This window comes from Thalassophryne amazonica, chromosome 22 (genome assembly GCF_902500255.1).
Source record: "Thalassophryne amazonica chromosome 22, fThaAma1.1, whole genome shotgun sequence".
In the NCBI taxonomy this organism is placed as follows: Eukaryota; Metazoa; Chordata; class Actinopteri; order Batrachoidiformes; family Batrachoididae; genus Thalassophryne; species Thalassophryne amazonica.
Window position 1 is genome coordinate 37,386,486 of NC_047124.1, and position 13,401 is coordinate 37,399,886.

Consider the following 13,401-nt stretch of genomic DNA (forward strand, 5'->3'; position numbering starts at 1 on the left):
AATATAAAGCACCTTGGGGCAACTGTTTGTTGTGATTTGGCGCTATATAAAAAAAATTGATTGATTGATTGATTAGAAGAGCGTCTTTCAGCACGCAGTCCGTCGGAAGCAAGTTGCCAGATCTGTCAACCAGCAAACTGTTCCTGTCCGTTTTCAGTCGTGGTAAATGTCCCACTTCTACTCTGTAAGGTGTTATTTGGCGCTGTCCTCTAAATGTTGAGTGTTCTTTTGAGGACCTCCACTGACCTATTTCGGTCCACTGAGTGAGACCCAGACCTCCCGTCCAGGCAACGCTACAGTCAAGTATTTTGTCCACATTCTAACTGGAATGTTAACGTGGAATAATTTGGTTTCTAATGGATTTTCCAACGTGTTTTTCTCATTGTATTAATTTTTTGCAGCACACTGAGGTCATGTTCCATGGTAAAGGACTTGGAAAAGTCCACACAGGACTCCACCCACACGTGACTCCACCCTTGTGGTGTGACTCCGCCCCACAGAAAGGAGACGTTCTGTCAGATGAAGCAGCTCAAAGCTCATTTTGCTCTTTAATCCAAACTATAATATACATTCACACAATAAAACCAAAACTAAATACAGCAACGGACTAAAAAGCCAACGTCAAGGCAAAACCTCCTCCTGGTTTGGATTTCAAACTGGGACTAATTCAGGAGGCTGCGGGTGTTCGCCGCAGCATGGACCCCCCCGTCAGAGGACAGGGGTTTAGCTCGTGGACACGCGCTGGTCCTCTGATGACACACAGACCAGAAGAATAAATAATCTGCAGCCGGGTCCGTGGCACGCTCAGAGGCTGTGCGCCACGCCTTCCCTGACTGCTAGCAGCAGCAGGTGTGTGATGTAGGTGGCGCTGCAGATGCAGTGTTTCTGTTTGACAGTATCAGCAGCTGTTGTTCAAACTCAACACACGGCTGCAGTTTGGACTGAAGACTCTGCAGGAACAGTTCCTGGTCCTGTCTCACATGCTTCATGTCCTCCTGACCCCACAGAGTGACAGGTCAAAGGTCAACACCTTTGACCAGTGAAGCCTCCAGTGTGACTGGGAAGTCGTGGAGCGTCTCCAGGACTCCAATCAGAGCGGTGACGGCGTGGCGGTCCCGGAGCAGGGCGGTGTCCTCGTACATCCTCTGGATCACAGGGCAGTCTGCCAGCAGGGGGAGCCACTGAGGCAGCAGGCGGTCTCTGCAGACCAACACAGACCACATCATCCAGGTCAAAGTTCAAATATGTTTACAAATTAATGCAAATGAGTCAGCTTTGTACGTATCAATACACCGAAATGTCCAAAGTTACTAAACAACAGGTTTGATGTCAAATCTCCGTGTGACCTGACAGGAAATCATCACTGTTACAGCCGATTCTCTTTTCTTCTTCTTTTTTTTTTTTTAGATGAGTCAGGGGTGAACACATGAACATTTTCATTCAGAAACACCGCATGGTAAGTCTGTCTGGAGGACCGTGTGAGGGAAGCCACCACGACACCCAGACCACTCTTTAGTTGACTTCCGGGCTGTGATTGCTGCAACTTGTGTGTGTTGCGTCAGCTGTTACACAGCTTCATGGTGGAGCTGAGAAGGTTTTTTTACGACAAGAAAACGCACAAAGTCTCGGCTCGACTTTCCCAGGAGTCTTCTGGAACTGAAATCTTTAGAACAACTCTGTTCCACCTTCAAAAAACAAAGTCTTCCTGTGTTCTGCTCAACCATGAAGCTCTGACTGCTGACGAAACTCTCCAGTCACAGCCACTGAAGCTTCTAACTCCTCCTGCTGTCTTGGTGGCTTCCCTCACTGACCTCCTCTGTGCTCACTCAGTTTTCTGAATTAGGTTTGTAATTCTGATATTTGTAATGTGAATAATAACATGTCTCAGCTGTGCGTGATGTCATGTGATCAGGCTCGATGATGGTTCTGTTTGTGGGGACTGACCTGGTTCCGAGGCAGACCAGCAGCTGGAACTTGCCGTCCTTGCCGATGCTCCTGGGGGCGGAGCTGACTGCTGACACGTAGCCACACAGTGATTGACAGCTCCCACGAGGCTCTGCAGACTCCATGTAAGCAACAGCTTTCTCTGCAGGGGGAGGGGAGGAGGCGGAGTTTTAGTGATGTCAGCGCTCTGACAGTGACGGACAGGAAGTGTTTCACTGAGCAGACAACACGTCTCGCAAGAAGACGTCCACATCATTGTGTGTGTCAAACATTGATTCCTACTGAATCATGAGATGGACGACCGCGGTGATCCGCTTATTGCCAGAACGTCACCATCTTGGTTAGTGTCTGACAACCAGACAAATATAAATCCATGTGGATATGATCAATGTTTTTAAGAAAGTTCACCACAAATCTGCATTTTCCGTTACATTTGTTGAAACTCAGTCCCACATTTGTACAGACACCATTTGTCAAAACAAACACAGAAAACAATCAGACTATTTATATAATTCTTTATATATATGAACGTGTTGGTCCCAGTCCAGATGGTGTGAAAAGTTCACCTGGAGTTATGGATTTTGCTGATACTATCCCGACCACTGAAGTCATTAACTTTATCAAGATCAAGACTCTGCTGTTTGTGTGTCTGCACTGAACAGCGGTTTGGAGTATTCAGCCTTCTTGGAGTCCCTGAATGAGGCTCCAGTGGGGGACTCCATTGTTCTGCTGGGGGACTTCAACGCACATGTGGGCAATGACAGAGACACCTGGAGAGATGTGATTGGGAGGAACAGCCTCCCCGATCTAAATCAAGCAGTCATTTGTAATTAGACTTCTGTGCTAGTCACAGACTGTCCATAATGAACACCATGTTCAAATATAAGGATACTCATAAGTGGACATGGTACCACAGCACCCTATAGGCTGAAGATCGATGAATGATTTTGTGATTTTACCATCTGATCTGAGGCCACATGTTCTTGACACTCGGGTGAAGAGAGGGGCAGAACTGGAAGCTGATGGAGGATTTTCATCAATTTCCCTGGTGGAAGTCACTGAGGCAGTCAAACAACTCCGCAGTGGGGGGGGGGGGGGGGGGTGATTTTTCCAACGTCGTAGTTTAAGACATTTTATGAAATTTCTGTATAATTGGGGGCGTGGCCGCTTTGAGTGACAGCTGCTGAATGGAGCGTCTCAGAGTCCGCTCGATGCGTCTGGTCATGGAGACCGTGTCTGCCCGCTGGGAGCATTTTAGGACAAACACCTGGAATAATCAGTCTTCTTGTTGTGGACCAATGTCCTTATGGATCAGACGTCTCTGTTGCAGGAGACACACTGAGTCAAACTGTCGCCGGATTTAATGTTTTAGCAGCTGTTGGTAGCTACACCCGTTAGATCCATTTAACGTGTGATTACTGAAGAAATATGCCACTCGTTTTAATGTCCACAACAAAGTAAGTAAGTAAGTAAATTTTATTTATATAGCACCTTTCACAGACAAGAGCCACAAGGTGCTTCACAACATAAAAGCACAGTACACCACACAAAACATCAGACAATGGCTGAGACATTTAAAAAAACATCAAACGTAACATAGGATCACAGAGCAGCCTAAAAGCTAAGAAAACGCTTGAGTAAAAAAGAAAGTCTTAAGTTGGCTTTTAAAAGTATCGACAGAGTCCAGTGAGTGCAGAGAGAGCGGGAGACCATTCCAAAGCCTGGGAGCAACAGCCTGGAAGGATCGCTCTCCTCTGGTTGCAAAATGGGTGCAAGGAACCATCAACAGATTTTGGTCCACAGACCTCAAAGCCCTGGCAGGGGCATAAGGCTGGATGAGGTCACAGATATAGGGAGGCGCCTGGCCATGTAGAGCTCTAAAAGTTAAAACCAAAATTTTAAAATTGATCCTGAAGGACACTGGCAGCCAATGAAGTTCCTTTAAAATTGGGGAAATATGAGTCCTTCTGTTAGCTTGTGTCAGAATTCTTGCTGCAGAGTTCTGTACCAACTGCAGTCGACGCAACTCCTTGTTTAGACATGAAAACAAACTGTTACAATAGTCTAAACGTGTTGACACAAAAGCATGAATAATAAGCTCTAAATCATTTCGAGACACCATTTTCCTGAGCTTAGTGAGGTTTCTTAATTGAAAGAAGCAATTCCTCGTCAGCTGTTTACAATGCTGTACCAATGACATGTCCTTGTCAAAAATGACACCCAGGTTTCAAAGACATGATTTAGCAGACTGGCCCAGGTCTCCCAAGTACTGCTGAATACCTGGAATATGGGCATCAAGGGCAATAACCAATGTCTCTGTTTTGTCTGCGTTAAGATGAAGAAAGTTATTCGTTATCCATTGTTTAATTTCCACCAAACAATGGAGGAGGGAATCAAGCCTCTTAATCTCAGATGGCTTAAAGGAGCAGTAAAGCTGGATGTCATCTGCAAATAACTGGTAAAAGACATCAGTAAATCTTTGAATGATCCTACCTAAAGGGATCAAGTACAATAAAAACAAAATGGGGCCCAATACAGAACCCTGAGGGACTCCACATAACAGGTCCGCAGACTCTGACCTTATCTGGTTAGCAAAAATGCTAAAGCTGCGCCCAGACAGATATGAAAAAAAACACCGAAGAACTGACCCCGACAGTCCGACATGATCCCTCAGTCTATTCAGCAGGACCTGGTGGTCAACAGTATCAAAGGCAGAGGACAAATCCAAAAGAACCAACACGGTGGATTTCGCAGCATCAGCAGACATCATAATGTCGCTGGACACTTTCAAAAGAGCCGTTTCCGTAGAGTGTTGTCTACGAAAGCCGGACTGAAACCTGTCATGAATGTTATTCTGATCCAGTAAGAGTGTCAGTTGGTCTGAAACCACCCTCTCGAGGATCTTAGACAGGAATGGGAGCTTAGAAATAGGTCTAAAACTACTTAGCTCCATTTGATTTAAACCTGTTTTTTTCAGTAGAGGCAACACTATGGCATGCTTAAAAGCACTGGGAAACACACAGGTGGACAAAGAAAGATTTACCATTCTAGTAACGCACGGACCAATTACCTCAAATACTTTAATAAAGAGCCTGTAGGGAAGGATGTCCAATGAGCAAGAGGAAGGTTTCATCTTGCTCACCAATGCCGAAATATCAGCAAGTGTCACAGCCCTAAATGAAGACCAAATGCTGGGAACAGGCTCAATAACAGTAGAAGTACCACACAGGGAGGGTGGAATTTTATCCTTAATCAACTTGATTTTGTCAGTGAAAAAACTCAAAAAAGCATTGCTGTCAGCTTCAGAAAACACAGGAGTAACTGAAGCAGCAGGACATACAAGAGAGTTGATTGTATCAAACAACACTCTGGGATTCTTCTTATTCACAGACACCAGCTGACGTATGTAGACAGAACGGGCACTCTCAGCCAGTTTGTTATATGATAGAACCAGCTCCCTGAGATGAAGCCTGTGAACCTCAAGTTTAGAGGATTTCCACAGGCGTTCAGTCCTTCGACACAGTCTCTTCAGACTTAAGAGCTCTTCATTAATCCAAGGGCACTCATTTTTCTGTAAAGACACGTTGTATTTAACAGGAGCCAACTGATCAAGAATAGAATCACAGTGTTGGTTAAAACACTGGATAAAAATGTCCACATCAAGAAAATCAGTGAACAAACAAGGATTAAACATAGAAGAAAATCTTTCTGCAGTTTCAGCAGTGATGATACGCCTCCGAGACTTAACTTCTAAGGGCTTCTGATCAGAGCTGGAATGCAGGTCAAACGAAACAAGACTATGGTCGCTCAAGTGGACATCTTTTATAGACATATTTAAAATGTCTAGGCCAAGCGTAAAAACTAAATCTAAAATGTGACCCTTTTGGTGACTGGGCTCAGAAACATGTTGCACAAAATTAAAAGCTTCAGCCAACGATAAAAGCTCCATAGCAGAGCAAGATAACTTGTCATCAACATGAAGGTTAAAATCTCCAAGAATTAAAACAGATTCCAACGTTATAATAGAGGATAAAAAGTCACTGAAATCCTTAAGAAAGGCAGTAGCAGGACCTGGGGGGCGATAAACCAACACACAGAAAAATGGGTTTGAGAAACCCACCTTGACCAACTGTGATTCAAAGGAGGGAAAATCCTGTGACTGTACCCCTTTACACACACAATCCTCTTTATAAACGATGGCAAGGCCCCCACCACGATGACAGGGGCGGGGCTTCCCAAGGACACAGAACCCAGCAGAGCAGAGCTCATTTAAATGAAGAAATTCCTCTTCTCACTGCCAAGTCTCCGAAAGGCACATTAAGTCCAACATTTCCGTTGATATAAGATCATTCAGGGAAAATGATTTATTGGCGATTGAACGCATGTTCAATAAACCAAGGCGCAAGGTGGACGACATCACGTAGGCGCTGTCTGAGGCTCGCAATGGGATAGGATGAAGACAGTGGTCACATGGACTCCGGCTGATCCGTGCAGGCGGAGGCATAAACACGGAAGTGCACAGTAGCGATGGAACTACGCCACCAGGATACCAGCGCTGAGAAAAGTCTAGAACACCCATACCTAACCGAACAGGTGTCGATGCAGATGTGCCATCGCACACATCAAAGAGAGGAATGTGGTAGAGGAAGCGAGCCCGTCCTCGGCCACCGGTGCTGGCGCCCAAACGCGCCGCTGCACACCTTCTCTTCACCTGGACACCAGCCCGCGAGCCTCTTCTCCTCTTATCCAAAAGGCTTTTTTCCTCAGTCTCCTGCGGATCTTACATGGCGCCCTCAACAGCAGCGGATAATCAGGTGAGTTGGAGCCGATAGTTAGGGGCGGAGGAAACGCCTGGTTGAACCTGTCGCGTGAAGCAAATAGGCTCTCCATTGTCTCCTTGATATGAAACAAAGAGTCCCGATCGTAAGTCCGTAAAGCCAAGACACCTCCATCTGCTAGTCGGGCTGCTAAAATAACAAATGTCGTAAAAGTGGCCATTAGTAACCAACACAACAGGAGCCAAGCGACGGCCACGCCAGCCACAGGCGCCATCTTGGAAAGAAGGTCCAAAGTAAAGCGTTAGGAGGAGAACCACTGTGCAGTCCCCAAAATATGATTTAATAAACACCCAAACCCAGGTTAGGGGAGTTGGACTCAGAGGGAGGGGCATGTCCAGGTGCTTGTCATCATCCACACGCCGCCCTTTTATGCATTAATGAGTTTGTGTTTTAGCTGCTGTGAACATGGTGCCGTACAGAACTGAGCCCAGATACGAGCTGCATTTGGACTCTTCTGGGTCTCTGTAGAAAACCAGCGGGTGACGCGCCGGCTCCGTCCATGATATACAGAGTCTGTGATGTCAGCGTGCTGCTTCACCAAGGCATTTCTCCTGCATGGTTCCAGTCCACCTGGCTGTGAGCAAGAACCGGTCTTGACTGGAGGAGGAAGCTGTGAACAGGTGCTGGCGGTGTCTGTCTGTGAACCTGTGATGGACTGGGGTCGCCTCCATGGGGAGGTGTTGCTTTTCATTTGTTTCACACAACAGAATCCGGAGATAAACCCTGGTTCCAACATGCCTGTGGACCAGGAGCCGCATGTACCAAGGTTGCATACGCACAAAAACACGCCAATGTTCAGATGTATCAAAAGTGAAATGACCGTGGGAATGTGCGGTGCGTCACGCACAAATCCTGGCTGACGTCCACACGTTTCTACAGCTGTTGTTCCACTGTGGGGAAACGTAGAGGTGACGCTGGGAACCGTTAATAGTGTGAAAACATAAAGTCATCAGAGTGATGAGGAACATCAGAGACACACTGATGAACATTTAACACACCCACGAGTTTGCAGTTATATGGGTGGAAATAAAAACGTGCAAAGTGATGCGGGAAATGGCGCTAACAGTGGCTGCAGTAGTGTTGTTAGAGGACTTTACAAATGGTGCAATCCGACGTGAGTGTGTATTCAGGGAACGCGAGGATTTACTTACAAACGACAATAATTGGCTCATAAGCTGATTCCGATTATCAAGGAACTGCGGCAAGGGCCCAGAGGTTGTCTGTGCTCACACACGTGCTGCCCACACTGGGCCTCCTGGCATCAGGGGCATTTCAGCGTGAGCTGGCCGATCAGTCAGCTGAGCCACCAGCTGTGTGGAACACAATCATCTGAATGTCATCCAGGTACATCACATCCCACCAATGAAGCACAATGTGCAGCGAGAGGTGGTTTCCTGAATGTAATCAGCTGTAACGGCGCCATCACATGATGAATTTGTTTTTGTTAATCGGAAACATTTTCATTCCATTTCATTTCAATGTTCAAATCATATGTGATGCGCGGATGGATCTAACTAGCATGGCGGCTCAGTGGTCTGGTTCAACACACGACTCATTCATTCTGAAGAACAGCATGGGTGGGGCAGCCCAGTCTCACGCTTCTTTTTCATGCCCCATCACGAAATGAGCGACACTGACATGACAATTTTTTTATTTTACTATTTCTAACCCTCACTTTTTTTTACTGCAGTGTGTGTGTGCTGCTCTGAGCTCACAGTGTTACGGCCTCACACACACACACACACACACACACACACACACACACACACACACACACACACACACACACACACACACACACACACACACACACGCTCCCACTACTCTTTCTCCGTTTCATGTTTATGTGGAGTTTCCATGTTCTCCCCGCGTTTGTGTGGGTTCCCTCCGGGTGCTCCAGTTTCCTCCCACATCCAAAGACATGCAGGTTAGATGGACTGGAGAATTTTGGTCTCCCTTGCAAAACAGATCTTGAATCTCAAGGTGACTAACCTGGTTAAAAAAAAATACATGTTTTTGCATATTCAGAGGAGTGGAGATGGAGAAGCACGGTGCGTGTGCACGTGTGCACCATTCCACGTTCAGTGGGATGTACAAACGGAACGTGCTTGGATCCATGCGTACGCACACTCTGACACATCTGGATATTTTTGTGTTTACGCCAGGTTCTGCGTTTTGGCGTACGCAATGTTTCAGTAGGAAATTCACACAGGTCTGCGTACATGAAGCCCCCGCACTCTAAGAAATGAAACACAGGGGTTTTAAATGTAATTAATACTTTTATTATTTATATTATCAATATATTTGCAATTGTTAATTTTGAGATTGAGATCAATGTTCATGAATCAGTGACAAAGTTGAAGTTGTTCCAGGGCTGGATCTGTGAACAAGACAACGACCCTAAACACTGCTCAAAATCTACTAAGGCATTCATGCAGAGGAACAAGTACAACGTTCTGGAATGACCATCTCAGTCCCCAGACCTGAATATTATTGAAAATCTGTGGTGTGATTTTAAGCGGGCTGTCCATGCTCAGAAACCAACAAACCTGAGATGTTTTGTAAAGAAGAATGGTCCAAAATACCTTCAACCAGAATCCAGACTCTCATTTGAAGCTATAGGAAGCATTTAGAGGCTGATATTTCTGCAAAAGAAGGATCTACTAAATATTGATGTATTTTTTCTGTTGGGGTGCCCACATTTATGCACCTGTCTACTTTTGTTTAAAGAATTATTGCACATTTTCTGTAAATCCTATAAAATATCACTGTTTGTCTGCTATATGATATATTTAACTGAAATTACTGATCCAAACAACCAATGATTTATAAAGGAGAATCATAAAAATCATCAAACTTTTACATACAACTGTATCTGTTCTTTGTGCCAATGTGGTGATTTAGTCCGATGGGTGTTTATTTGACTTAAACAACAATCATTAAATCCCCCCCCCAAAAAAAGACAAACAAGGTCATAATTTATTTTTTAATTACTCATCAGCAGGAGGCGCTGCAGCCCCACACTTACCCACAAAATCCCAGACGAAAACATTCTTGTGGAAGAAGCGAGCAGCTCTGAAGCCGTGATGGAAGACGTGTTGCAGAGCGCTGACCAAACTGCTCTCACCACACAGCAGGACAGTCAGGCTGCCTCTCTGAGCACAGACAGGAGAGAGGAGAGCTGCTCACACAGCCAAAAACAGCTGCTCTCTCACACACACACACGCACACACACCAAGGTAGCAAAAACAAACAGCTGCTCACACAGCCAGGTAGCAAAAACAAACAGCTGCACACACACACACCAGGGTAGCAATAAACAAACAGCTGCTCACACAGCCAGGTAGCAAAAACAAACAGCTGCACACACACTCACACACACACACACCAAGGTAGCAAAAACAAACAGCCAGTAACAAATCCAGGTAGCAAAAACAAACTACTCACACAGCCAGGTAGCAAAAACAAACAGCTGCTCACACACACACACACACACACACACACACACACACACACACACACACACACCAAGGTAGCAAAAACAAACAACTGCTCTCTCTCTCTCACACACACACACCTTCTTCTTTGTCTTTCGGCTGTTCCCATTAGGGGGCGCCACAGCAGATCAATCATTTCCATCTCACCCTGTCCTCTGTATCTTCCTCTGTCACACCAACCACCTGCATGTCCTCCCTCAGCACATCCATAAACCTCCTCTTTGTCCTCCCTCTTCTCCTCCTGCCTGGTGGCTCCATCCTCAGCATCCTTCTCCCTATATACCCTGGTTCCCTCCTCTGCACATGTCCAAACCATCTCAATCTCACCTCTCTGACTTTGTCTCCAAACCGTCCCACCTAAGCTGTCCCTCTGATATGTTCATTCCTACTCTTGTCCATTCTTGTCACTCCCAAAGAGAATCTCAACATCTTCAGCTCTGCCACCTCCAGCTCTGCCTCCTGTCTTTTTGTTAGTGCCACCGTCTCTAAACCATACAACATAGCTGGTCTCACTACTGTCTTGTAAACTTTCTCCTTCACTCTTGCTGATATTCTTTGGTCACAAATCCCTCCTGCCACCTTTCTCCACCCACTCCACCCTGCCTGCACTCTCTTCTTCACCTCTCTACCACACTCTCCATTACTTTGAACAGTTGACCCCAAATATTTAAACTCATCTACTTTCGCCACTTCTACTCCTTGTAACTGCACTATTCCACTGGGCTCCCTCTCATTCACACACATGTACTCAGTCTTGCTTCTACTGACTTTCATTCCCCTTCTCTCCAAAGCATATCTCCACTTCTCCAGACTAGACTCAACTTGCTCTCTACTCTCACAACAGATCACAATGTCATCTGCAAACATCATAGTCCATGGGGACTCCTGTCTGATCTCATCTGTCAACCTGTCCATCACCACTGCAAACAAGAAAGGACTCAGAGCTGATCCTTGGTGTAATCCCACCTCCACCTTGAATGAGTCTGTCATTCCGACTGCGCATCTCACCGCTGTCACACTATTCTTGTACATGTCCTGCACGACCCTAACATACTTCTCTGCCACTCCAGACTTCCTCATACAATACCACAACTCTTCTCTTGGCACCCTATCATAAGCTTTTTCTAAGTTCACAAACACACAATGTAACTCTTTCTGTCCTTCTCTGTACTTTTCCAACAGTATTCTCAGAGCAAACATTGCATCTGTAGTGCTCTCGGCATGAAACCATATTGCTGCTCACAGATCTTCACCTGTTTTCTAAGCCTAGCTTCTACTACTCTTTCCCATAACTTCATGCTGTGGCTGATCAGCTTTATGCCTCTGTAGTTACTGCAGCTCTGCACATCACCCTTGTTCTTGAAAATAGGAACCAGCACACTTCGTCTCCACTCCTCAGGCATCCTCTCACTTTCCAAGATTTTATTAAACAATCTGGTTAGAAACTCTACTGCCATCTCTCCTAGACATTTCCATGCCTCCATTGGAATGTCATCTAGAACAACTGCCTTTCCACTCTTCATCCTCTTCATAGCAGCCCTCACTTCTTCCTTGCTAATCTCTTGTACTTCCTGATTTACTCTCACCACATCATCCAGCCTTTTCTCTCGCTCATTTTCTTCATTCATCAACTCTTCAAAATATTCCCTCCACCTTCTCAGCACACACTCCTTACTTGTCAGCACATTACCATGTGCATCTTTTACCACCCTAACCTGCTGCACATCCTTTCCAGCTCTGTCCCTTTGTCTGGCCAATCGGTACAAGTCCTTTTCTCCTTCCTTACTATTCAACTTCTTGTACAGCTCGCAATATGCCTTTTCCTTTGCTTTTGCCACTTCTCTTTTCACCTTACATCACATCTCCTTTCTTCATCTCTCCGACTATCCCAAAACTTTTTCGCCAACCTCTTTCTCCTTATGCTTTCCTGGACCTCTTCATTCCACCACCAAGTCTCCTTGTCTTCCTTCACTGTCCAGATGTCATACCCAGTACTGTCCTAGCTGTCTCCCTCACCACATCTGCAGTACTTTTCCAGTTGTCCAAAACTGCTTCCCCTCCAACTAGTGCTTCTCTCACCTGCTCGCTAAATTTCACACAACAGTCTTACTCCTTCAGCTTCCACCATCTGATCCTTTGTTGAGCTCTCACTCTCTTCTTCTTCTTTACCTCTAAAGTCATCCTACAAACAACCATCCTGTGCTGTCTAGTGACACAACTTGTACCCACCGCCGATGCTCCTGCTCTTACTTCCCTTCCACTTGGTCTCTTGCACACACAATATGTCTACCTTTCTCCTCTCCATCATATCAGCCAGCTCTCTCCCTTTACCAGTCATACTACCAACATTCAAAGTCCCCACTCTCATTTCCACCCTTCTAATTTTCTTCTTCTCCCGCTGTTCATGGCAACATTTTCCTCCTCTTCTTCGTCGTCTTCGCCCAGCAGTAGCCCAATTTCCACCGGCACCCTGTTGGGCAATAGCACCGGTGGCAGACGTTGTTAACCCGGGCCGCGACCGATCCGGTATGGGAATTTGATTCTGAGTCTGCATAGTTCGGTGGTTTTACGCCGGATGCCCTTCCTGATGCAACCCTCCTCATTTATCCGGGCTTGGGACCGGCACTCAGAATGTACTGGCTGCACACCCCATGTGGCTGAGTTGTCACACACACACACACACACACACACACACACACACACACACACACACACACACACACACACACACACACACACCAAGGTAACAAAAACAAACAGCTGCTCACACAGCCAGGTAGCAAAAACAAACAGCCAGCAACAAATCCAGGGAGCAAAAACAAACAACTGATCTCTCTCTCTCTCTCACACACACACACATACACCAAGGTAGCAAAAACAAACAGCCAGTTACAAATCCAGGCAGCAAAAACAAACAGCCAATAACAAATCCGGGTAGCAAAAACAAACAGCTGCTCACTCACACACACACACACACACACACACACCAAGGTAACAAAAACAAACAGCTGCTCACACAGCCAGGTAGCAAAAACAAACAGCCAGTAACAAATCCAGGGAGCAAAAACAAACAACTGCTCTCTCTCTCTCTCTCTCACACACACACACACACACACACACAC

The 13,401-nt window shown here is 45.9% G+C and overlaps 1 protein-coding gene across 1 annotated transcript in view; it reads right to left on the bottom strand.

Annotated features, from left to right (window-relative positions):
• Nucleotides 1–550: 550 nt before the first annotated feature.
• Nucleotides 551–13,401, bottom strand: part of dennd5b (DENN/MADD domain containing 5B) — a 215,476-nt gene continuing 202,625 nt past the window's right edge. The window contains exons 20-22 of the mRNA XM_034163218.1: nt 9,811–9,937; nt 1,945–2,086; nt 551–1,200 (exon numbers count right to left, since the gene is read on the bottom strand). Coding sequence (XP_034019109.1) covers nt 1,017–1,200; nt 1,945–2,086; nt 9,811–9,937 — 453 coding nt within the window. The 3' untranslated portion in view covers nt 551–1,016. The remainder of the gene's footprint in view (nt 1,201–1,944; nt 2,087–9,810; nt 9,938–13,401) is intronic.